Source organism: Caenorhabditis remanei, chromosome X (assembly GCF_010183535.1).
Source record: "Caenorhabditis remanei strain PX506 chromosome X, whole genome shotgun sequence".
Taxonomy (NCBI): Eukaryota; Metazoa; Nematoda; class Chromadorea; order Rhabditida; family Rhabditidae; genus Caenorhabditis; species Caenorhabditis remanei.
This window is the reverse complement of record NC_071333.1, coordinates 12062899-12087030: the sequence shown is the minus strand read 5'-3', so window position 1 is coordinate 12087030 and position 24132 is coordinate 12062899. Positions and strand designations below refer to the sequence as shown.

General features: G+C 38.3%; 5 protein-coding genes across 5 annotated transcripts; 1 reads left to right on the top strand and 4 right to left on the bottom strand.

The window, feature by feature from the left end:
• Positions 1 to 3784: 3784 nt before the first annotated feature.
• GCK72_024383 (uncharacterized protein) lies at positions 3785 to 4773 on the bottom strand (the record flags this gene model as incomplete). The annotated part of the gene is made up of 2 exons (XM_053735857.1): positions 3785 to 3970; positions 4387 to 4773. 2 exons carry the CDS (start codon positions 4771 to 4773, stop codon positions 3785 to 3787), a joined length of 573 nt encoding a protein of 190 aa, XP_053579423.1.
• A 1440-nt stretch (positions 4774 to 6213) lies between these two features.
• GCK72_024382 (uncharacterized protein) lies at positions 6214 to 12839 on the bottom strand (the record flags this gene model as incomplete). The annotated part of the gene is made up of 17 exons (XM_053735856.1): positions 6214 to 6330; positions 6385 to 6497; positions 6546 to 7299; positions 7348 to 7500; positions 7551 to 7655; positions 7701 to 7953; positions 8058 to 8219; positions 8573 to 8720; positions 8772 to 9006; positions 9054 to 9338; positions 10083 to 10263; positions 10451 to 10619; positions 10668 to 10773; positions 10816 to 11130; positions 11208 to 11897; positions 12044 to 12181; positions 12747 to 12839. 17 exons carry the CDS (start codon positions 12837 to 12839, stop codon positions 6214 to 6216), a joined length of 4017 nt encoding a protein of 1338 aa, XP_053579422.1.
• Positions 12840 to 18328: 5489 nt separating this feature from the next.
• GCK72_024381 (uncharacterized protein) lies at positions 18329 to 19729 on the top strand (the record flags this gene model as incomplete). Its single annotated transcript, XM_003118180.2, has 6 exons — positions 18329 to 18392; positions 18441 to 18585; positions 18635 to 18783; positions 18826 to 18966; positions 19016 to 19104; positions 19589 to 19729. The coding sequence occupies 6 exons, from the start codon at positions 18329 to 18331 to the stop codon at positions 19727 to 19729; spliced, it is 729 nt and encodes a 242-aa protein (XP_003118228.1).
• A 329-nt stretch (positions 19730 to 20058) lies between these two features.
• On the bottom strand, positions 20059 to 20879 carry GCK72_024380 (uncharacterized protein; the record flags this gene model as incomplete). Its single annotated transcript, XM_003117657.2, has 6 exons — positions 20059 to 20204; positions 20254 to 20344; positions 20391 to 20465; positions 20544 to 20666; positions 20717 to 20802; positions 20849 to 20879. 6 exons carry the CDS (start codon positions 20877 to 20879, stop codon positions 20059 to 20061), a joined length of 552 nt encoding a protein of 183 aa, XP_003117705.1.
• Positions 20880 to 22668: 1789 nt separating this feature from the next.
• Positions 22669 to 24098, bottom strand: GCK72_024379 (uncharacterized protein; the record flags this gene model as incomplete). The annotated part of the gene is made up of 9 exons (XM_053735855.1): positions 22669 to 22788; positions 22849 to 22907; positions 22952 to 23035; positions 23088 to 23283; positions 23331 to 23380; positions 23425 to 23582; positions 23628 to 23729; positions 23777 to 23945; positions 23993 to 24098. 9 exons carry the CDS (start codon positions 24096 to 24098, stop codon positions 22669 to 22671), a joined length of 1044 nt encoding a protein of 347 aa, XP_053579421.1.
• Between the last annotated feature and the right edge of the window lie 34 nt (positions 24099 to 24132).

Genomic DNA, 24132 nt, shown 5'->3' with positions numbered 1-24132 from the left:
GATCAAAAGAGACTAACGCGAAAAACTTGATGGGAAAGAAGATGCAACTTTTGAAAGCTCGAAAAACGGAATGTTTGAAAGGTCAAGAAAACGGCTTAGTAATCCTATAAAATTCGCGGGGACGCCATTTTTTGAGTTTCGCATCTTTTTTATCCGCCTTATTCTAACAATGTGCACACAGGAAGGAGAGGTCAGAGTACGAGCACTGCGCAAAGGAAAACATCTTCGTTGAGTGGAGGCGGAGAGTCTTCGGAGAAGTAGGAGCACCGGGGATTTGGAGTATAGAGGGAGCGGTTTGGAGAAGAGTTGTATAAATGATAAACTGGTTGTGTGTACATATACGGACACATACACATTAGTACCGTAATCGGCAAGCAGATTCGTCCGCCCTCTTCCTATCTGCTTTGGCAGCAGAGCCTTTCTCTCTTTCGTTTCAGTTTTTTTGGATGGGTCGGAGGGAAAAACAAATGCTAACAACTTTGAGTTGATCTGTTTTTGGAGATGGCAGGGATTTGTGTTTCCGCATTTTCTTGGTCTTAACCCCTCATGTATACGTTGACAGAACATATTTCCGGTGTATATATATTCTCACACTTGATTTATGAGATCAGGAAGAGTTTGTACAGGAAATGCTCAATTATGCAAAACAGATTGGAACGGATGGGGGCTTATTTAGAATTAGCTATTAATCGTACTATACATCAAAATTTCTTGCTAGATAAATAACCTAACTGATGCTTAACTAATCCTTTTTTTTCCTCTCATGGATTACTAGGGAGGTCCTCAATGAAACATTCATGAGTCGTGGGTGTCGTGATTCAAGAATAGAAAAAGACCTTTTGCCCAGGGCGCGGGCGGCCCAGTAAAAGGGCACTTCAATAAATTGGTGACAGAAGTCAATCAAAACGCTAATTACCGTTTTACACTATCATCATAACTCTCAGAGCAATAGAAATAAAGGCTATTTAATGGAGACAAGAGATAGAGATGAAAACTGCACGGGTCGACTCAGGTAGTGCGTCTCTGAGACCTCCCGAGTACAATGTGCAGTGTGCGTTATGTGCTGTTAAAGATAGTTGTGCCACAGGTGGAAAAGAAAGAGAAAACGAGGGAAAATGATGAGAAGCCGCCTAAACTCTTTCACTTTCCATCCCTCTCTCAGTCTCCCGAAGGCCTCCCGGGCGACTCATCGCACTCATCAAACGGTTGAAGAAAAGAGCTGAGGTTAAAAGATGCGGACGTGCGATTTTGAAGGTTTTTCATGTAGCGGGAAGTGATCTACTAACAAAAACCATTGGGAAAAAAGAGATGATAAACTTCCAACGATAAATTAACTTTTTCTTCCGCCGTCACCTCTATGTAGTTGCGTCACGAACGTGACACTTGTTTTCATGGGAAATAAGATTTGTAGGTTCATCGAGATGTATCTCCCTCAAAATATATTATTTACAAACAAAATATTTGGTGGTAGTCGTAAAGCGCTCTGGGGCTTGAACGTCTTCTCCCAGTTTTTCTTGTCGTTGAATCTGTTATCCGGAATGGAACGAGATGAGGGATAGAGGGCAACGGGTTTGGTGGTTTTGGTACCAAACGAAGTTTTTGTGTTGTGTTTATCATCCCGTCGCTTTTTTTTTCCTATTTTCTTCTTGTTGTTTTCTTGCTCCATCTTCTTCAGCCCCAAAAGAATTGACACATTTCGCCAAAACGAAACCGGCGAAGTATGAAGAAAACTCTAGATAAAAATAAAAAAGAGAGAAAGAGAATAAGCAACTGAATGGAAATGGATGAAAAAACTGTGTTGCGTTTGGAAAAGAAAACACATTTCTCGTGAAGGTCATCATCGATCTTCTTTTCCAAATTGTCCAATTGCACTCATTTTCCACAATGATAACAAAAAGAAAAAAGGCATGACGGGTGATATCGTTTGGTCTGATAAACTACAGGTAACGAACTCAGAGGAAAACCGAATGGAATGGAAAGTGAATGCTAGAAAGGTACAGTTGCCGTTTTCTCATGACACTTTCGACATTCATAACAACTGAATGTTACTTTTAAATTCACACTTACGCTCTCCAGTAATACTGTTGGTAACTCGTTGTTCCTCTCCCTCTTTTTCTCTATCTTTCCTGTTTATCATCGAACATTGCACTACATAAATACAGATTGCCGCGAAAACGGTGCGGGGGTCACTGAACTTTTGGTTTTACGTCATGAAACTCAGAAAAGCACAGAAAATGAGCGATAAGAAGATGAGAGAGTCAAATGAGATGGTGGGGACTGAGAAAAAGAAACAAGGGAGAAGTGTACTTCCGAGGCTCCTAAATAACAAAATATCAAGTGACAAGAATCCGACAGATCTAAAGGGCAAACGGGGCCCCAGAGAAGCAACCAAATACTCGAAAGATGATGGCTTCGGATGAACCTCGTGGCATCCGCTCTCCTCTTGAAACTCGATCTACCGCCTAACCGCACCTGCTGTCAGAGGTGTGTCGAGATGTGCAGGAATAGTTCTCCACTGTTTCCTTTTGACGGAAGGTAGCGGCGGGACCTTTCAAAAGCAACAACGAATAATGTATTCAGGAGTATGCAAAGTAACGTTGCTTCGAAAATTGCCGCCGAAAACTAGCGAGAAAAGGGGAGGCGTGGACCCTCCGGTTAGCAGTGGCAAAGTTGGATGTTAGACAATAATCGAGAAAACTACACATTTGGAGGGACCCTCCTTCTTCGACACCCTCCATAATTTATGTATCGGATAGATAGAGAGTTTTCCTCCCGAAAGAAGAAAAATGAGTAAGAAAATAAAAGTATATTTTTGGTGAGCTAACACTACGTGGGTGGGTGTGAACTAATACAAATATCTTACATATGTGGTGATGATAGCGCCCGTGGAATTATAAGAAGAAATTGCAACATCACATTTCAGGCCGAAGAAACCAACATAAATAGAAGATCAACGTGTTTTGAACTTAGTCGGCAGAGATGAAACATACAGAAATGAGAGAACAGACCATACATGAAAGGTCATTGTTGCATCTCTGAGAATATGTTGTGAACCGAATAATCCGGAAGTCGCTCATGTTTTCGAAACACTTTCAAAACAAAACTGAACCAACCAGTTGTCACCTGACAATATTAAAGTGCAATAAAAACAGAAAAGTTAACGACTGGACCATTCTCCGTCTATTGACGAATGACAATGGGATGGGAGTTTTTGAATAGGTTTTTGTTCGGAAAAGTAGTGAACAATGTATTCAAAACGACACCTTGGACGTTTTGCAGTAAACCTCTCGAATGATCTACTTGGTTTTGAGAAGACTGAAAAACCAACAAAATCAATTTTAACGGTGTAAATCTCACATCAAACGTTTGCACGCCTTTCTCTTTTTTCCCCCATTCTACAGTTTTCTTAACAATCTGTGGTAATTGATGATTAGTGAAAGTGAAAATGTTTTGTTTTCTTAAACTATCTTCTTTACCCAAGACAACTCAACTATCTGGTTTTTCTTGAAGAGATTCGTACTGACACTGATTAATCTTGACAGCTGCAAAATGTTTTGAACATTGTTCAGACTTTCGAAAAAAAAAAGAATAGGAAAAGATTCGTTGCAATTTTCGAACAATTTGATAAACTGTTCAATAGATTGCAAATTCAAAATCTGATTTATTTCTTTATACAGTTGGGGAGATCTTATTGAATCTCTTGGAGACTATTTTCTTATCAATTTAAAAACAGTTGTCACATTAAACAGATTTTCACAGCTTCATTCATATAAAAGAGAACTACTCACCGTGCTCTTTGCTGCGAAGTTCCTCCGTATTGAGAGACTGGCGGGAACAAGGAATCCATTTCATCGTCGTCTGACAACTCGCCATCACTTCCTTCTGGTTTCGGCGCCTCGGCTTGGATCGGCTCCTCGGAATCATCTTTTGGAGTTGGTGGTGCCGGCTCAGGTGGAGTCTTTGGACCAATCTGACATACGTTTCTTAGTTAGAGTGTTAATTATTTTTCTTCTAATAACAGTTTGCATTCTATTCTGAATTATGGATATAAAATCAACCTCGTTGTCAGAAGACTACAATTATGTTTTTTGCAATTTGTTTATTTTCGGTGTTCTGATCATAAATCTTTTTTTTTAATTTCATGATATTTTTAGATACTCATTTTAATCAAAAAACAAAGTTTGAAAGATTAGCATTCTTTCCCAAAATTCAAAAAAAAAGAACAATTTTTCGTATTATTTATTATATAAAATGGTTTGTTATCTTTCAGCGTAAAACAAACATTACCCGATTTTATTCGGAAATAGTACTAAACGTTTGCAAAACCATGTTTCTATTTTATTTTTTCGTTCACAACCGATTTTATTGCAAAAAATAAAGAGTTACCCTTGGTCTTCCATCAACTTCTTCATCATCGGAAACATCATCAATATCGTCTTCAGGAAAAGGGATCAAACCTGGTCCTGGCTGATCGTCTGGAGCCGGCCCAGGTGGAGTTTGTGGCGGCTTTCTTGGAAGACCGAATTCATTGAGACCATCGTCTTCTTCTTCATCATCCATCTGATATCCCATCGCAGCATATTGAGCACGTTGACGTTCAATTTCAGCAGCAGCAGCGGCTTCAGCCGCCGCAGTCACAGCTCGGTCTTGTTCAAGAAAATAATTTCTTACAGTATTGGTCTCGTACGCGTCATCAGGAAGGGTGTCAATGGGGGAGCCTTCGACCACTGCATCCGCAGCAGCTCGCATTATTGCCTCATCGTTTTCTTCCATCGTTACACAGTACGGGGAATAAGCGGACCGTCTTGAGGAAAGGTCGTGCAAAAAAAACGGGGGTGCAATGTTAGTTGCCTCGCTGGCCGTGCAGGGACGTTGCTTTCTCTCTATGTCTGCTACTCTCTTAGTTGTCTGTACTCTTTTTCCACTCATTTCTTTGTGACATTGGCTGCGAAGAAAGATTATGGGAGGCGATAGACGCCCTACCATTGGCATATTTGATCGCTCATTGTACCTCTTACGAGTGGAATACCATTCATCAAATGGTATTCAAAAGTAAACTCAACGGATTTTGAATAATTTGAGATCAAAAACAACAACTTTTACGAACATTTTTATAAATTCATAATAAAATATGTTCACTAGTTATTAAAATCAATTTTCAACAAATTTCTCCACCTTTACACTTTTAAGTTGGTTTAACATTGGAAATAAACTTGACAGTCTTTACATTTGATTCAAACTAAACAAAACAGATGTAATATTTGAAATTGTTTCGTTATTGTTTCTATAGGTCAATATGAGAACTCATGCACGAGTTGTCCTTATAATTAGTGAAAGAATAATTACCAAGAATCTCGTTTCTTTCACTCACATAAGGATGTGTTCCATTAATGACGCTATCGGACTCCCCAGAAATTATTGCTACATTTCTTTATAAAAATTTGTATTTTCTGTTTGCACAATATCGCTCTCTCAAGTTTTTGATTTTATATTGAAGAGCATTCTCACTTGCTCTATCCATATGTAGGGTTTTTATTTGTTGGTGATTCGTTTCTCGACTACTACATCCGCACTCTGCCAGAAGATGTAAGTGGTTGTGAAGAAAGGCAGAAACACGGCTCTAATCGTCTAAGCACCATTCACTTCGTTCACTCTCAATTATCTTGACTTGTAGTCGACACTTGATGGATTTCCGCTTCACAAAACTTCATATGCAAATGACAGGTGTTTATTTTGGGTTTTTTTCTCTGTCAACGGGACAAAAGAGTGGGGGATAAACAAGAATGAGGGAGTACATTGAATGTTTGGAAGGGGATTGGATAGGAATGTGAGATATATTGAACAAAACTAGTTTGCATATTAGAAAAGAATCTAGCTGCAAGAAGAGCATGAACACTATGACGCTATGGAATACAATAAAATAACCGGAATAATTTGGGAATTTTGGACGAAGGAATTATTTTTTTGGGGTTGGAAAGGGGATTTTTGAATGTTTTTTGTGGAAGGTTTTTACATCTAAAAGGTTGGAAATGTTAAAGTGCGTGGAAATATAATTAACAATAAAAATTAAGATATTAGTAATAATTAATAATGATACAAAGTTCCGAATCTATCAGAGTTAAATATAGATAGCTAGTCTGCGCTATTCAAAAGATCAAATAAAATGTGTCTGGAATTGATAAAATTGGAATAAGAGATACTTAATAAATGAAATTATTGCATTTGAGATTGTTCGAAAGCCTGATTGATAATGTTGGAGTGGTTGGAGTAATTATTCCATTCCATACCATGTTGTCCCATAGCCGAATTGTTTGGGTCATACATAATTATCTGAAGTTAGAAAATAAAGAATATTATCAAACAGTTTGATTTTTAACTACATACATCATGATCAGCGGTTTGATCTCCACAAATTTGGTTGGAGTCACAATTTTCAGTCCAGCAGTTCAGAAGAGCTGTCAAGTCGACATCGTCCAAAGATGAGCTAAGTGGCTCAGCTGAAAATCGATTAAAATGAACAAAATAATATTGTAAGATCAACTCACAATCTTTGAAATTAGCTACCATCTGATCAATATCTGGAAAATCGAAGTCCATTCCATTATTATGACAGAAGTCATTGTTAGAAACTTCGTTGTACATCAAACTTTCAGAGTATCGATGAGTTCCCAGTTCCTGGTCCAACGTGCTCTGTTCAAATTGAGGTAAAACATCAGTTTTCTCAACTTGTTGAGCAATGACGTTGATATTTTGAACTTGTTGCTGCAGCAGTTCATTTGGAGTGATCAAAACTTCATTTGGTGAGCAACTAGATTCAGTTTCAGCTCCCATTGTATATTGTTGAGGGGAGTTGTCTTGTTGGTACATCATATTCTTGGTGTAGGATACATCCGAAAATACAGATTGAGCGCTATTCTGACTTTGTGTACGGATTGGGGACGATACTTCAGAAGGAAGCGAGATAACTTCATTATCGGATTGTTGTTGCTGGCTGTCCGAGTTTTTCTGACTTTGTGGACTACGAGAGGCCTCAATGACAGTTTTGAAAATTTCTTCCATATCTACATCCGATTGAGTACGTGGTCTACGTGGTACTTCTGGTTGGGAGAACTCCGTAAAGTTCTGGGTTTTTTGATGGAATATCTCCTTATTAATGATTGGTTTTTGCTCAATAGTCGGTGGTGGGATAACTTGTACAATTTCAACATCCGGCCGTGGTTGAGATTTCTTCTGTGATGGTCTTCTACTCTGATTAGATTTTGCAGTTCCAGCTGCTGGTCTTTTACGTGGAGCGGCTTTCTACAAAGTTCAAAGAATTGAAGAATCAAAAACTATTATTTTGTTTACCTTCTTTGGTGCTGGAGCTGCTGCCACTTCAACAACGGCATTCTTATCATCAGCCACAGACTCGGTCTTTGTCGTTTTTACACGATTATTCTGCTCGCGTGTTGTTCGATAGTCATGTAGTAATGACACGATAACAAGAGCAGTTCTTCCATCCTGCAAATTGTTGTTTCAGGAAATTTGATTCAAATCACGTATTTACAAACCTGTTTGATCAAACGTGCAATGTCATCGGTAGCGGTGTTGATGTGCAATTGTTCGATGAGTCTTGTTTCAGCAGTACGAATGCTATCTTGCTGTTTAGTTAGTTCCTGTAAACATCATCGGTAAAATGAACTACTCTGAATTCTACTTACACTTAGCATCTGTAAGTTGGCACGGTTTTTCATGGCATGCTGAATACATCTACTATTCATATGTTTCTCTAATGCAGCCGTCTGTGAATTCTGCTGTTGTCTCATTTTCTGCTGTTTCTTCGCCAGATTAATTTGCTGTTGTTGGTCTCGAAGTGTGTTATGATTCTTCTGTATCAAATCAACCAGCTCATTTATCTTTGCTTGTTGTTGAGTGAGCAGCTCTTCTCTCGCACGTAATGTCGCTGGCGACAACCTACAATATTAGGCTGATAAACAATTCTGTCTGGGGTGAAAGAATGCAGAAGTGAAAATAATGTGGAGAACAGTTGTTCAATGTGTTATGGGTTGGCCACTCACAATTTTTGCATTGTTTCGTTATCCATCATTTCTGCATTCTCGGTTGTTTCGGCGACTGCAGAGATTACAACTGGGCTACCGGATGTAGTGGCAGTTGCATCACCAATCGGCATGTTTGGAGATGGTCCAGCTTGATCAGCGACACAAGGGCTGGATTGTAATCTGCAAATCCTATTTATACATTTTGAAAATCAGCGCACCATCAGAGAAAACACAAGCAACATTTATAATCAATTTTCAATGAGAAAAGTGAAAACAAAGCAGAAACTCTACAGTCTAGACGATACAAATCAGATCTGGAAGAAACATTAGAAATAAAAGAAAAAAAAACAACAGTGAGACCAATCAAACAAACAAACAGGCAAAACGTGGGTTAAACCAAATCGGAAGAAAATCACATCACAGGAGGCAAATTAGTATAAAACGGTTAATAAGGGTAAAATTGATTCCAGGTGTCCCAGATATGAGGATAAAAATGCTCTGGTGGTCCCGGATAGTCATACATTCCAGCGTACCCATTTTGTTGAGCCAATGTTGAGTTCATGTAGATTGTTTGGTTTGGATGAACCATGTGTTGTTGTTGCTGTTGTTGTTGTTGTTGTTGCATCGTAGTTGGTGTCGAGATGGTGTACATTGCCTGGTTTGGGTTACTGATCATTTGTTCTGAAATTGTTGCAACATTTGTTTTAAAAACCCAGTTAAGTTGTAAGTTACGCTGATTCAAGTTTATTGGTCGAGATTGGGCTACAGACTGTTGTTGTTGTTGCTGCTGTGGTTGAGAATTCATTCTTTGTTGTACCGTCTGCTTCGGTCCATTATACATTTGCTGCTCATTCTGTTGTTGTAACTGAATTTGCGCGTTTTCGGGTGGTGGTGGTACAGTTGCCTGGAAGGCTCTTGCAGTGCCTCCATATGAGTTTTGACTTTCATCATTAGAGTTGGAAATCAACTGAAATGGTTTTTATAGCTATAGTATTTTTGTCCTGAAAATCTTACTCTGCACCCTGAACCAAGATGAGAAAAACAACTGTTGTCCTTCATGAAAAATCCAGTGGAGCCAGGAGTTTGGCTGGTTCCGTTTCCAAAAACAGGTGCTGAGTTTTGACCAGATTGGTGGTTCTGATTGTTTCCCACGTTTCCGAAGTTCATAGATGGCTGGCTGTTGCTTCTTCCAAGAAGAACATCAATGTCAGTTGGAGTATTGTTATCATTGCTAACTGGTGCCAAATTGGACATCTGGTTGGATGCATTAGGAATGATGAGTTGCGGTTTGACAGCATTCTGAAAAAATTTAATACATTTTTCAACTAGATCCTCGTGCAATGAGTAAGAGTAGAGTATCAGTTTCCATTCTTTCATGTCTTCATTCCCACATTCCAACATTTCTTTCTCATTTACTGACAGATGTTTTCCGTGTCGTTTTTATTTTGGTAGCTTGTATTTGAGCTGAAGTAATAACCCGTAGACTCGGTGCACTGCTAGTTGCACACTCATACGTTCGTTGATTTTGAAGAAACAACTGTTGGCTGGCATTCTTGTTTGAGACGACAACGGATACGTTACGACAATGCGCTCTTCTTTCAGAATTTTGTGTTTTTCGTAGAATTCTAACAAGCGCAAAATGTTCGGCGCGCCGTTCTATCTTTCCTAAAAGCATAAGTTTCAGAACACAGTGTTGATTGATGAATGACATCTCGTTTCGATGACATGTCGTTTTTATGTTGAGCAGGAAGAAGAAAAGATATGAGAGAAGAGAAGAGCAAAAAAGTAGTTTCGAGAAACGGATATGCGGATCAAAAAACGACCGTCAATGGCCAGAGGCCACTCTTGATTTATGGGTTCAGCACTCTGTTGGCGGAAGTGTTGACAACATCAACTACGGCTCAATTACACAAAAGTCAAAGGTTTTAGGAGAAGATACTGATAAGAAGATGATGGGATGATAACACAAAATCTCAAACTACACACACTAGAACTCAATGTTTCAAATACCCATATTAAAAATGATTAAATAAAGAAACGTACCTTCTGAACTTTTGGCTGGGCTGGTTTTCTTGGTCGGGATACACGTTTCTTCTTGGCAGGAGGTCCTTCAGATGTCTTGTTATGGTTGTTCATGGCATGAGACAAAGTTGAATTCTCACTAGAAGACTGCGCTGTACCGGATGTGGAACCACCGTTTGACACCGACCCCGCCGTTTGACTGCTGCAAAATATTTGATTTTCAATCTCTCTTTTTTATACTCTTTTGTTGTTTGCGAGGGTGGAGGTGAATCCTGATGGGGGGCCCCCCAACTATGTGTGACGTCAGATAGCCACCTTCTTTACTGATCACTTCACAGCTGATCAGAAACAAATCAACAGTTGTCTTTGAGGTGAAAAGTGTGACGTACTTTTGAACCTGCAGCAAAGCTTTCTTTGCTTGAAACGCTTTCAGGGTGGCCGATTGTGCTTCATACATTTGCTGTCGATGGGTAAACTCTTGCATCAGTTGATGGTTTCTCTCATCCAAGATTTCATTTTCATACAAGGCCATACGCTCACACAGACGCATCTTGGTTCCTAAAAGTTAAAATATAAGAAAGAAACAAACAGAAAAACAACAAATACCTGTTGATGTCAACTTTCTCTTTTTGCACTCAAGTCTGAGGTCAGTAGTTGACATATCCTTCAAGGAGCCATACTGTTTCAGACGCGGCTCTTGCATCAGAAGCATCTTCAAAACAAAATTATTGTGAATACTTCCTGTAGTTCTCACCTCGGTGCCGTCTGGAGCAGTAGAAGTCATGTTTTGTATTTCTTGTAGTTGTTCTGAAGTGATCGGGGAGTTATTGGTGATAGCCATCAGCAGTTGGGTTGTGGAATTCGCATTCATTGGAATAGAAGTTGGGCTCATCATTGGATTATTCGAGTTTTTGTGCGCAGAGTTATTAGAGAAACCGGAAGAAGTGGATGAGATGGAGCTGATTGAGATGTTTGAAGGAACGTTGTCTGGTGACTGATTCTGCACCCTCAACTGGTTGGAATTACAACCAGTCTGACCCAGACGTTGTTGTGACTGGGATTGAGGAACCTGGAATTTCAAAAACAATAAGTTGTGAAATACTCAAAAGATGACCTAGACAGACGAAAGAAAAACAAAACGCCTACCGAGTTCATGGAATGTTGAGTGGGTGGCGGCTGGTCCATATGGCTCAGATGAGGTACTTGCTCTTGCGTTTGATTGACTTGGAAAGAGGAGATCATTTGGTTTCCAGTTTGAAGCGCAGGTTGAAATTGAGATTGGTTCATTGGCATGGATTGGGTTGATACGTTTGGATTCTGGTCTGCTATCCGAATATACCGAGTCTGATCGGGTTGTTGCTGGATATGTGTGTTCTGCTCATGATAAGTAACATGCTGCGTTTGCTGGTCCACATGTTGATGAGGAGGCAGTGGAGTATTCATTCTGATTGATGCCTCCATATTTTGTTGAGAATTCCCTGACTGTTGGTCAAACAGTTGCTCATTCATTGGCAATGAGGACGATACATGGTTATGAGTTATCGTAGTCTGATTGTACTCACAATGGTTCATTTGTGGTTGCGATTGAATTGAAGCGTTCAGGAATGTCGATTGGTTATGATCCTTGGCTCCGTTGTTCAAGCGAACGGAGATGTTTTTAGAGTAATTATTGCTGTTCAGGGTCAATGGAGGTAGTCGTCCGGAATTTCCTGCATTGACCACTTTATACGACATCATCACATTTGATTGCTGATTATTTTTTTGCACTTCCATCATACTCTGATGTGGCATCGAAAGACTATTGTTCTGGTGCAAGTGGCCATTAATTGGCGACTTCTGAAAATAACATTTTTCTTTTTTTAAAGCAAAATAAATAAGTAAAGTGAGTAAAGTAAAAGGTAAAACTGAGTGGGTGAAAGTAAGACAATAGTTCAAAACTTTCAAGCTCACTCTCTTTTTTTCTCTCGGCCGAGTCAGGTTACCTGATCGTTGAAAACACGATTTGCTGGGTCGCCTCCTGTTGTTGCCGGAATCATGGCGTGTTGCTCAAAGTTGTTGCTTCCATTTGATGGCCGTTGATGGGGACCACTCATTTGAGACGGCTGTTGACGTTGCTGCTGCTGGAACAAACAACAACTGATAAAAAATTAGTGAAAGAAGAAAAAAATTGGTGGCGAGACAATTGTCAAATTCATATGGCTAAGATCAAGTATCATCTATTTGTTTTCTCGTTTGCCACAGATAATAAGAGTTCCATGGGAGAAAGAATTTGAACTCAACAACAGGTCTAGAAGATAAGATAGCACCAAGAATGAGGTTTGAGAGATAAAAAGACAATTGTTTCTAGACAAGTGACCGTTCATGTCAATCTCCCTTATAGAGAGATAGTGAATATCAAAAATGTCAAAGTGCCGACTTCACATAGTTTCTGTCTTATACTAACGCACGAATGTTATCCAAAACATTGAAAAGCAATCAAAATCAAACAAATCCTAAAAACTATGAAACCTTTGCCCAAGTAGTTTCGATTCATCGAATTTTCTTTGAACCTCACAGCTAATATTCCTCTGGCGGTTCCCAGTTTTATTAGTTATAATTTTTGCACTTTCTCGAGAAAAGTGTTCATTTAATTGGTTCCAAGCCATCTGTGCATTTGGTTTTTATCCCGAGAAATTCCTCACTCACTTTTATGTAGCTGCCGATGGAGATCATATCTGTACCGTTGATGTTATTCTGTTGTTGTGCAGGTGTTGATATGGATTGGTTTAACATCTCCATATTTTCTGAAAATGTTATCAACTGTCGGCTTGTCAAAGGGCGCTAGAAGTGCACGTAAGGATACAATAAACAGAATAACAAAAAGTCGAGTGTTCCGTTTGTAAACAGATTAAAAACAGACGTACAGCTGTGGATAAAGATGAATCATGTCTGAGAGAGAAGAAAAAGTAAAAATCAGAATAGAAAACAGTGAAGAGAAAGTCGGAAAGAAAACAGCTTGGGTGGGAGGTAGAAGTAACGAGAGGGCAAAAGTAAAACAATGGTGGAGGTGAAAAACGCATGAGATATAGTGGCAAACAGGCATATGCTCAAAATCTTTGATCAGTGGCATCCCCCCTTTTGCCATCTTCTTCTTCTTCCTTCAGCCGATCACTTTTTATCGGCTCAGTTGAAATAGCAGTCGTCCGGCAGCCGCTATGCAGCTTGGGTCTCGCCATCCACGTTTCTTCCTGCTTCGACTTCTCCGCAATGCCGCAACCGTGCCGCCGCTGCCGTCGTCTCACTGATCTTCTTTTTCCGTCGAAGCTTGACTAGGCACCCAAGTCGTACCTCACAGTTGTTTTGTCAGGTTGCCCCTGTCGTCGGCATGGGGCCTCCCGACGAATATTCAATCTATCTCTCATGATAAGTTCGTTGATCAGCAAGCCCGAAATTGATGGGTACCTCATAAATTTACACGAGCTGCGATGAGAAGGAGGCAGACATAACGGAGATTGCAAAAATTTGAGATGAGTTGTTGAGCAGAAAAAGAATGTATAGTAAAAGTATCGATGTCAGGAAGATCAACAATTTTCAATGGAAAAAGTGCAGGAGACTAGCGGAAATTTCAAAAAAATGGATGTATCTCGGATATATCTGGATTTGCGTCAATGTCATATTCTATAGACACTGCCTAGGAAAAAACAAGACAATATGGCAGAAATAGACATGAGTCACAGAAGAGAATGACGTTTTATCGTTACAGTTCTTTCTAGAATCTAGAAATATTTGAAGAATGTCGATTCACACGAACATTAGGAAGTTTGTTGAGCAATGTGTCTAATGAAATGGGATGTGCCGAGAGTTGCGGCGAGGGTGCTATCATCCATTATTACGGGTGCCTTGCCCTCTATTTTCCAATTTTTTCTTCCGGCTTGACACTATTTATGAAGACCAATGTTTTCAAATTCTTTTATAGAACAGAGGGATGAGAACATTGCACACATTTTTGTTGACTGAAAACCAGAAGAGTAGTCTAGAACTTTTAAGAAAAAAACTGTTACGGAAAAAACACAATTCTTGAAGAAACACAACTGATAATTGAGGAAGTAATCAAAACCTGTCAATCAGTGACCGTTTACCTAGTGCCAATAAGAAACACTATAACTTGAAAAAGGTTTAAATCACAAATGAACCCACTAAATATAGTAACTTCAAAAGGGGCGGGAACTCTCGAGGAAGAGAAATGAAAACGAGATAACATGTGATCTAGAAAAAGTGTCCAAGGTTAATTAATTTGTAGAATACTTTCAATAATTCCAGTAAAAAATGAAGTTAACAAATGACTCTTATCTTTCTTGAAATCTATTTTGAGTGAAAATGAGGAATGTATGAAAGATTGATACTCCGATACCAATGACCAGAATACTGTATTTGTAGAAACAGAAATAGCCGTAAATTGAGGGAAGTAGCATTATGAGTGAGCGTTTTCTCAGAAGTTAATAGCCGAAATTATGAATTGAGTGACCTTTTTGAAGTGGTAATAAAGATTACGGTAGAAAAGTAGCCGCGAAAATAGAAACGTTCACAATAGGAGTTTTTAGTCATTTCTGATAACTGCAGTTTCCTTGATTGATTCAGAATAGAAGAATGAAATAAAAAGGAATACCTTAACTTTACAACAGTGAACACTGAGGTGTAGTGTTTTAGGTCTCAAAAATCGAACCCATGAAAAAAGGGTATAAACAGAAACACTTTGAAATCCATGGGAAAAGATAAAAAGAATGGGAGATCTCGAGTTTTTTTGCAGTCGAACGCAGGGAGACACTAGTACACTGTGGGTCGGGAGAACACTTTTAGTAGCAATAAAGCGCGGTTGCTAGTTTCCAAGTTTCTCGCCCCGGGAGCTCATTTCTTAGGTTTTGGAGAACACGAAAAATCTAAATTAAGGTGATGGATCGATGAGAAAACTGGAAAGAGGCTGAAACACAATACGATGAAAACAAAAAGAAACAACGTGGTTTAAAATTGTATCACATGATTTCCAGAGGGGGTGGGAGGGGAGAGTAGTACTCAAGTACAGATGCTTCCGCTAAAAATTTATTGGGAAACGGGAAGCAAATGTGAATTTTATACGCCTCCCCCCATCTACTCGCCTTTCTTCCTCTATATCTCCCACGTTTTTGTTATCCATGTACACAACAAAGAGAGAAAGGATCGGGAAAGCTGAGATGGAAACATCCAAGAACATCTGTGGTCTCAATTAAACTTATTCATTGTTTTCATGATGCCATCTATTTTGAAATTTTCGGGGCGTGGTGGCGGGTGGGCGTTGGTTGGCCGGGTGAAGAAACTAATAAAGCTGCGAGAGTGAGTATCGAGAAATAATAAATCAAAAGACTGAAGAAGAAGATGAGTTTTGACCTGATCTAAACAGACACCGTAATATATAGATCATTGTGAAGATAACGTTTTTAATTGACAACATGAGAAAGCAAAAAAAGGAAAAAAAGTGAACTAGTACTGCAATTCCTATTACACTTCCAGAATTGACAGAGACTGAAAAATGTTTATTGTCTTGGTAAACTGATGGAAAGTGAAAACACTTCCTAATTAAGAATAGCCAACGTTCTAATTGAAAAATGTTCTGTCATATTTATTGTTGAACTTTAATTCATTCGAGATAATTGTAGAGATAATCGCAATACAAAACAAGCAGAATTGGTATCTAATACAATCAATCATTTTGAATATTCAAGAAAAATCAGGAGTATACACAATGTCTGAAATGTTTTTGAACAAATGACGATGGAGCTGTAAGAACCAAAAAATCAACCTATCATATGTCGGAAGTCATAAATACGAGAATAGAAAAGAAAAATTCAAATTGAAGAAGTAAGATGCTCAATTCGAATATTACTCTCACTTTCATCAGCAAAATGAGTAAATACTATAGCATCAGTTGTATTGCACCTGCAACTCAGTTGCAAGTGCAGAAACAAAAACGAGATAAATAAAAAGACTGCTCGAAAACAGATGTGTTCCGTTTGCGATACTTGCTTTTTCTTTTGATTTTAGCATGTGCATGTGGCTCAAGATATTCGGGATCATTAAAAAATCAAGTGCTTACTCAAAAACAATAAACCGTCACACACTCGCTTTTTACTTTTTTTCTGCTTTTCAAAAGTTTACTGACAGGTGTGAAAAATGAACGCTTTTGATACGAGCCGGTTGTAACAAAAAGCAATTGGGGAGCAAAAGTGAAAGAATTGAACGAGAAGAAGATTTTTGCAATTCGAAATCAAATCTCATTTGCCAATCTTCCTATCTCGCTTCTCAAATACCTGACAAATGCGATGATCTTCTAATAGTAGATCACTTCAGAAACAAAACGTACCGGTGGAAGTTTGCACGTACTGTTAAAATAGTAAACAAAACTTGGAAACCTATTAACTGTTGGTAAACTGGCACAGTTAACACCGCGTCGGCACTGAAACATCTTCAAAAGTGTCACCTCTGAGTGGTTCTGTGTGTCAACTAGGGCTCAGCGAAGGTTTTCTGTGTGTAGTAAACATCGACGATGGCACGACATTTATTAATGAATGCGGACAGTCGTCAGTTGTTCTTTCGGGGACGTCCCCCGTTATTCTCTACTAGCTGTCATGATAAATGTGTGTAAAACCATTCAGTGACTGAGATAAGAGTCAACGAGGTTGCTTACGTGAAATGCTCTAATGCAACGTTGTTGGCTAAAGATTAGTTTACCACAGAAAACACTTTTGACAAGTGTTGTGTGTTTGTCAGTTAACGGAAAAAAACCATCTTTCACTCTACATGTAATTTGCTCATTTGGTAGACTCTGTTCCTACTTTTAATGACACGTGAAATTTATTGTAGGTCATGAGAAGGATGACTTCTCAGAAGCATCTATTGTTTGCCTGTTCACATTGACACCTTTTGTTCCTCCAGAAGTTTCGTAGGCTAAATAACTTTTAAAAGAGGAACCCATATGGAAAAAAACATGAAATAATTCAAAAGTTCAGGAAAAGAATGAAAATTACTTGGTCAGCCAGACGAAAGACTATGAGACTTACAATTATACACTTTGACTAGACAACGTAATCAGAAAAGTTATGTCATGGAACCGAATCAGAAGAATTGGACAAAGCTCATCGTGATCATTTTAAGTGAACTCAAACTGTAAAGAATCAGGAGAATGCACCTTCGGGAAAAATTTCACAAATAGAATGAATTTGGATGGTAGTTGTTTTTTTTTGAAGCGTGATATTTTGCTGGGACTGGAATGTACCTCAATATAAAAAGTTTAACTTCATAAATCAGTATGTTGAAAAAAAAGACTTTCAAGAACACATAACCGAAATTTCACTTCAAATTTTACTTCAAAAATAATTTCCCACTCGATTAATGAAAAGATGAAAAAAACTGTGTGAATGACTTGAAGTTCAAGAATTCTACTAATTTTGAAACCAAAAAAGGAGATTCTGTGAAAGCTCACACGATCAGATAATAGAATGACGTTACTTTCAAATTGAAATTCAAACTGATTCAAACTCTGACAAATCTAATTGTTCCAATTAAATCCAGTACGTCATATAACAAAGTCAGGCTAATCAAACAAAAGGATCACACCTAAGCGGACCAATTAGCCATTTGGAGTTGCAAAAATGGTTTCATATTTTAATTTATATGCTTCCTCTTTCAGATTTTAAAGTAAAAGGGTGACCGGAAAAGAAATTTACAGGGGTACTATGTAGTCAAAAATTTCTAATTGTATTACAGTTTCCACCACACATAAACTATAGTTTTCAGAGCGTGTAGACTGTTTATAGAACTATTGGGTTGCGTTGTCAAGCTGATCTTTAGTTCGAGATAGTATTCTTATGCAAAACAGTCTAGATTTTTTTTCTGTAAAAGTTTTTTGATGTTCAATGATTTCCCAATCAAATTGACCTTTTCTTATCAAAGTGCTATCATGTGCACAAGTTTCGATGTTTTCACTTAGGACTTCTTAGCAATTAACTTGTCTAAATAGCCTCTCTCAATCACCCTCATCACGTTTTTCAATGAGGTGCCGCCAGCTTAATGGCCTTCGGCGTTCTTTTAATCTGAAAAAAGATCGAGGCAGAAGCGGAGAGCGGTGGTGGTAACCCAAGCCTCTAGTATTTTATAGGATCTAAACTGATGGACGTCTAAACACCTGACGAAAACTTCACAACCGCCTTCACTAGTGGCTACTATCATTCTTGCTAACAACCACCGGTGGAGACAGGATGGCTAAAATTCTTGCTCTACTTTGTCTTGTACTTGTTTCTGTAGGTACGATTGCCCTAGCAGGTAAGGAATAAATACAGGAAGAACTCGAAACAGTTGATCCTATTTTAGAGGAAAATATAACTATTTCCATCAGTCCAAATGCTAATCCCGTTCAAAAACCAATCGGTCATCAGATTTCTCTTGTATGTTCGGTGAAAGGTGATTTCCAAGAGAAACCAGGAATGATTTGGAAGAAACATGGTGGACTTGATAGGTAAATTCGACTACCTTAGCTATGAAATTAGAAAGAAGGAGACTTTCAGAACTGGAAATGTTGAAATCAAGAAGTTGGATGATCGTACTCTTGGACTTATCATTCGCAACTCAAGTGTTGATGACAGTGGTGTTTACTACTGTAATGCACAAGTCGGTAGTAAAGTGTACATGAACAAGATGGATGTGATTGTTTTCGGTTGGTTTTATCACTCATACTAGTCTAAACGGACACTTTCAGAAGACATTGTGTTCCGTGACAAACAACTTCATTTTGGACAGGTCCTTGCCACTGCTTCAGTTAATATATCCTGCGAAGTTTCTGCCAAGAAAGGCAGTGTTATCACTTACTGGACTCGTCACGGAAAGCAAATCTTGGAAGGTGAGCACTAGAAATCTTCAAAGAATAACAAAGCAGTAGAGAATATCAGGTGGAAAGCACAAGTTCTACAATGGAGGCTCAATTCTGGAGATTCAAAACTATCAACCAGAGCAGGACGCCGGCCAATATACATGCGAGGTAAAACACGCCTCCAGATAGAGAGTGAAATGAAATAATGATGGGTCTTTATCACTTCCACTACAATTCAAATGTGAGAACTTGCGTCAATACGGCTAGAATATTTTGTATAGCATTTGAAGACAATTGAAGACAAATGGAAATAAGCCACACCCATCCTATGCTTTATTATTACCAGGAAGATGAATTGTCGGTTTCCGAAAAGGAGAGAATTTACGATGTGTGATGAAAAATGAGTGAGAGCAGGCTCATCTTGATTACTTATGAAAGAAATACAATCTTCATGCTTCTTAGAAAGCCGACAGTGTTAACTGCCACTTCTAGAGCTATTTACTGTGAGAATTAAGTGGGGAAAAAAGAAACATTGGATTGAACGTCAAAATTGTTTGTGAACTTTTGCAAATAGGGAAACCAGTTATACTAATTATTATACAGTTCTTAGAATTATAAACCAACCTGCTCTGAATTCAACTAAACATTACAGGTTTTCCATGTGAGCAGTGGATCATCCAATACAAAGACTGTCACTCTTGGAACTGCTGGAGAGAAAAACTACGTGGCTTGTCAACAGATGTGCAATAGCTTCTGCACCGATGTTCACACCAAGATCTTCACCAATAACTAATTATTTCATGAAATCCTACTCGTATTTTTTTAAACTTTGAAAATGACACTGATTTCGGTAAAACTATAAATGTATCTTATGAGTAGCAGCAAGGACATATGTGTTAAGCCAACACAGCTTGTTACTGATCTAATGCAAGAAGGACGTTGTTTCAAGTAGCCGATAGCTGTCGGTAGTTTCTGGCGGAAAGGTCACTCTCTTCAGCTGTCACGCAATTTTTCGAAATAATTCAAGTGAACGTGGGACACATCGGCGTCAAAAGAGGAACATGAGAAATAGTTTATTGGTCCAAAAATTAGACGAGTATCATCGAAGAATTGGCAGTTGAGTCACTCCCACATACATCTTTCTCCAGAATCCGGATAAATCCCTTCAGCTTTTTGTCGAAGATAATGATAGCATTTTGTAGCAGCCCATATTGCACCAATGCAAATTACAATTCCCAGATATATAGATATCACCATCAACATTTGATCTGTAAGAAGAAAGTTGGTAAAAACTGCTCAGAGATTTGGGAAATCTACCAAATTTTTGATAGAATTTCTGCCTCCGAAAAACAATTGTATAGTAGAGAACATAATTGGCGAGAATGAAGAAACACACGCATTGCGCTATCTGAAATGAACTTATTTTTTGTTCGTATATTATTTCTAATACTTACTTCTGATACTATAAAGGGAACTAGTAAGGCAGCTTTGTCATAATAAAGCCCAATCATCATGAGAATGGCCACAACCTGAAAATTTTAAACATTTCTTATTAGATTAGGATATTAGTATGTTCAACAATTTAATGATTTAAAATAAAGACTCACCGTATTTGCAACAATCAAAAAAATATCTAGCCATAAGTTGACAGTATATACTCCGAAAAACATGCATATTGTAGAAAAGATACAAACAACTAAAGCTGAAATCGACACGTAGAAACAAGCACGCTGAAATATTTTTTCAGTTTATCTGATACTATAAATCTTCGAAATTATACCTTAACGTGAACATCTCCTCTACAACATTTGTACGAGCTTCCCTCGTCTTCGCCCCCAATTTCATCCTCGAGAATGATTCGAGTTCCTGAATTCTCAACAATTGTTTTCAAATGTGTCTTATGCTCACTCACCTTCAAGACAAAGGCAACAACTAATTTCCATCAAATTTCATCACACCGCCATAGATCTGACTTGACTGAGCGGAGGAAGTGGTAACAGATTGTGTAGTTTTGAGGTGTCCTATGAATGATGATCTGAAATTCAGAAAAATAGAACAAAAGTCGTCATGCATTAGAGAAAAAAGAGGGACTTTTTGTCACAACAGGAGGAGAATCCTGTGATGGCGAAATTTGAGACCAATTCACAGTTTCAAAAAATCACTTGTGAAGAAAACGAGAGATAGATCAGTGAAGAAGATTTTACAGAAAATACAACCCCTATTTTGAAAAAACGTTTACTATCATATTAATTTGCATGAGAAAAATGATAGATTTACGAATTGTGTCCGAAAGAGTTGAAAAACGTGTGAACACTAATTTTCAAAATTTAAAATGTTCCGTTTTCTTATCACTTCTTGACGACAATATTCAGGAAGTAAAAAACGCTCGGAAAAATTCAACCAGGTGTAACGGATATATTTTCTTCGAGGAGAGTATACAATTTGAAAACGAGCGAGCGCATTTCGAACATAAAAATCTTCGAAACGAGAGAAGGGCTAACATAAGCCAAAAAGCCATCGATAAAAACTGAATTCGAGACAAAAAGTGGGTAGTGAAAGAAATAATTCAGATGTAGTAACACATGTCTGGTTGAAGAAGCACGTACCGAATTCAATCCATATATCATATCATGTTGCTTTGCCGACAATATCACATTTCACACAAAGTTTCACAAAGGCTCACGGAATAAATGTGAGTTTTCGTTTCATGGCGGTTGTTCGTTTCATGGCGGAATAATCCAAAGTCTAGACAAAATTAGAACAGAAAACACACAAACTACGTGAAAACCAAAGCAAAGAAACGTTTCAGTTGTAAAAAAAAAGATGAAAAGTGTGAAAAAAGTGACACACTATGATGAGACTGGCGAGACGAAACGTCTGAAATGATTTGATGGGACAATTGTGTCTCCAATAATTGCACTTTCTGCCGTGAGAGTGTGAGCAGATTGACGGAAAAAAATGGACCTGGCGATGAAATGCGAATCGGTCTCATTTTTCAAATCCGACACCAAGATTTTAAAATATAGCAACAGAAGGTAGGGAGATCACGGATAAATTGATAATCAATGGAGAGGAAATGGTGAGAGATAGAAAGTCGGCATCTTTCATTCAGAACAAAAAGTTAAAGTGAAATATGAATGAAAAGGAAAAAAAAACAACGACGTCATACATTTCCAGCAATATATAACCCACCTACAACTGAAGAGACGCAAAACATGTTTCGAAAGAAAAAAGGTTTTTCGAATGATCGAAGATCGAGAATGGGTTTGGTTTTCGAGTCGGAATGGGGTTTCGGATTCCATTGTTGTGGGTGGGCGGTAGAAGTAAGAACACTGAAAACACCTGAAAACAACATTTAGATCCCGGCTCAAGATATTTGCGAAGACTAGTAAATCCAATTACCTTGCTAATGGATTGGCACCTTCACCACTTCATCATTCGTTACCAACTGAGTTTTATAATAGTTCCTGGTGGCGTTTTTTCAACGTTTCTTGATCATCTGCCCAAGATTTTACACCACAATGACAAAGTGTCGGGTCATTAATATACACAATTCAAAGTCGAGCCACCTGAGACCAGGGCCATCTTTTCTCTCACAACAGCAGCGCCAGATTATATGAGAACGAGAATTGGTTCAAATTGTAACATTTATTTTTAAAATTCGAAGATGAAATATCAAGTAAATGTATTTATTATCATAGTAGCGTATTCAAAATCGTTACATAGTCATAATTAGAATTGGACTGTAGAAAAATCGTACATTTCGGATAATGTATCATAGATTTCAATTATTTTCTCTTCCAACTCTGCCAAGCAAGCTGCGACATTCAAAATGGATGGATTGTTCTCTTCCTGAAAATATTATTTGTCACTTATTAAGGCTGATTTACAAATGTGTTCCTAAAATTATACCTTGATCTTCACCAACTGTAGTTTGCAGCTGAGATAGCCAAAGCCGGATTTGAACAAAGCTGGAATTTTGAATATAGTATAAACAGGATGCCGAGAAACTTACCATCCTCATCAGCTCCTTCACGATATTTTTCGATGAAGAGATTAGCAACTTGGAGCAAATCAGATGATTCCGCAGAGACAAGATCTGTTATTTCATTTTCATGTAAGTCAAATGCATTTCATTAACATGATATTACCGTATTGGTCCTCAACCATAAGCTTGCTTGTTTTGTCGAACAGAACTGAGATGGTTTTGGACGGATCAGCTCTAACTGATTCAATGATTTCCATGTACACTAGACAGTTGCAGGCCTTCCAGGTTGCTGCGAACGATTTGCTAAACATCTGTAGACATTTTGTGAGCTCTTCTCTTTTCTCCTCGGAAATAGGAAGCTAAAAATTATTATGTTTATTCACATCAACAGAAAAAAGTAATTTACTTTTTGGATGTCAATGTTACGGAAGTACCACTTGATACGTTTGTAAATCACTGAAGAAAATCAGTTTCGAGAGATAAGAACTACAGTAACCCACGAAAAATTTCCATCTGGTTTCTCTTTTTATTCTCTTCTAGTTGTTGGCACGTGCATTTTCTCTCAGATTCAGTTGCATCTCTCTTGCCTGCGTCATTGGAACTTTGACCAAACATGGACTTTGCGTTGGCTGGTATCGAAACAACGAACTCGTTTTCTCTGAATAACTTTCCCTTTCTTTAACCCAAGTTATGAAAGAATTACGGTTTGTTAGTGAGAACTCTTCCGAGAATATGTTTCTGCCAGATTTCATTCATGTTTTCATGAGCACCATTGTTCCCGGCGGCATGTTCATCTCTGCCGTTCCTACAACAGTATTTGTTCTCAACGTCACTACACATTTTTAAACTCACTTTGTGAGATTCTTGAACTCAAACTCCAACAGAGTGCATTTTGGGGACAAGAACTCGTTCAAAATAGTTCCTGCTGTTTTGATGTCCATGTTGTCCACAAAATTATCATATTCCCCCAAGATCTCGGAGAGGTGACTTCTACGCAATCCCATAAAATACTTGGCCGACTCTGTAACAAACCACACTCTGAAATGTGACTTACTTGAGCAAAAATACCAATTACGTCGCTCTCATTTTTCACAACTCTCCTATAATCAGATGCGTAGTCAACAACGCCGTGAGTTGGTTGGAGTTCCCTTTCTGATTTCTCTTCCTTAGACATAATTGCACCGAACTATGATTCCACAAGCCTAAAA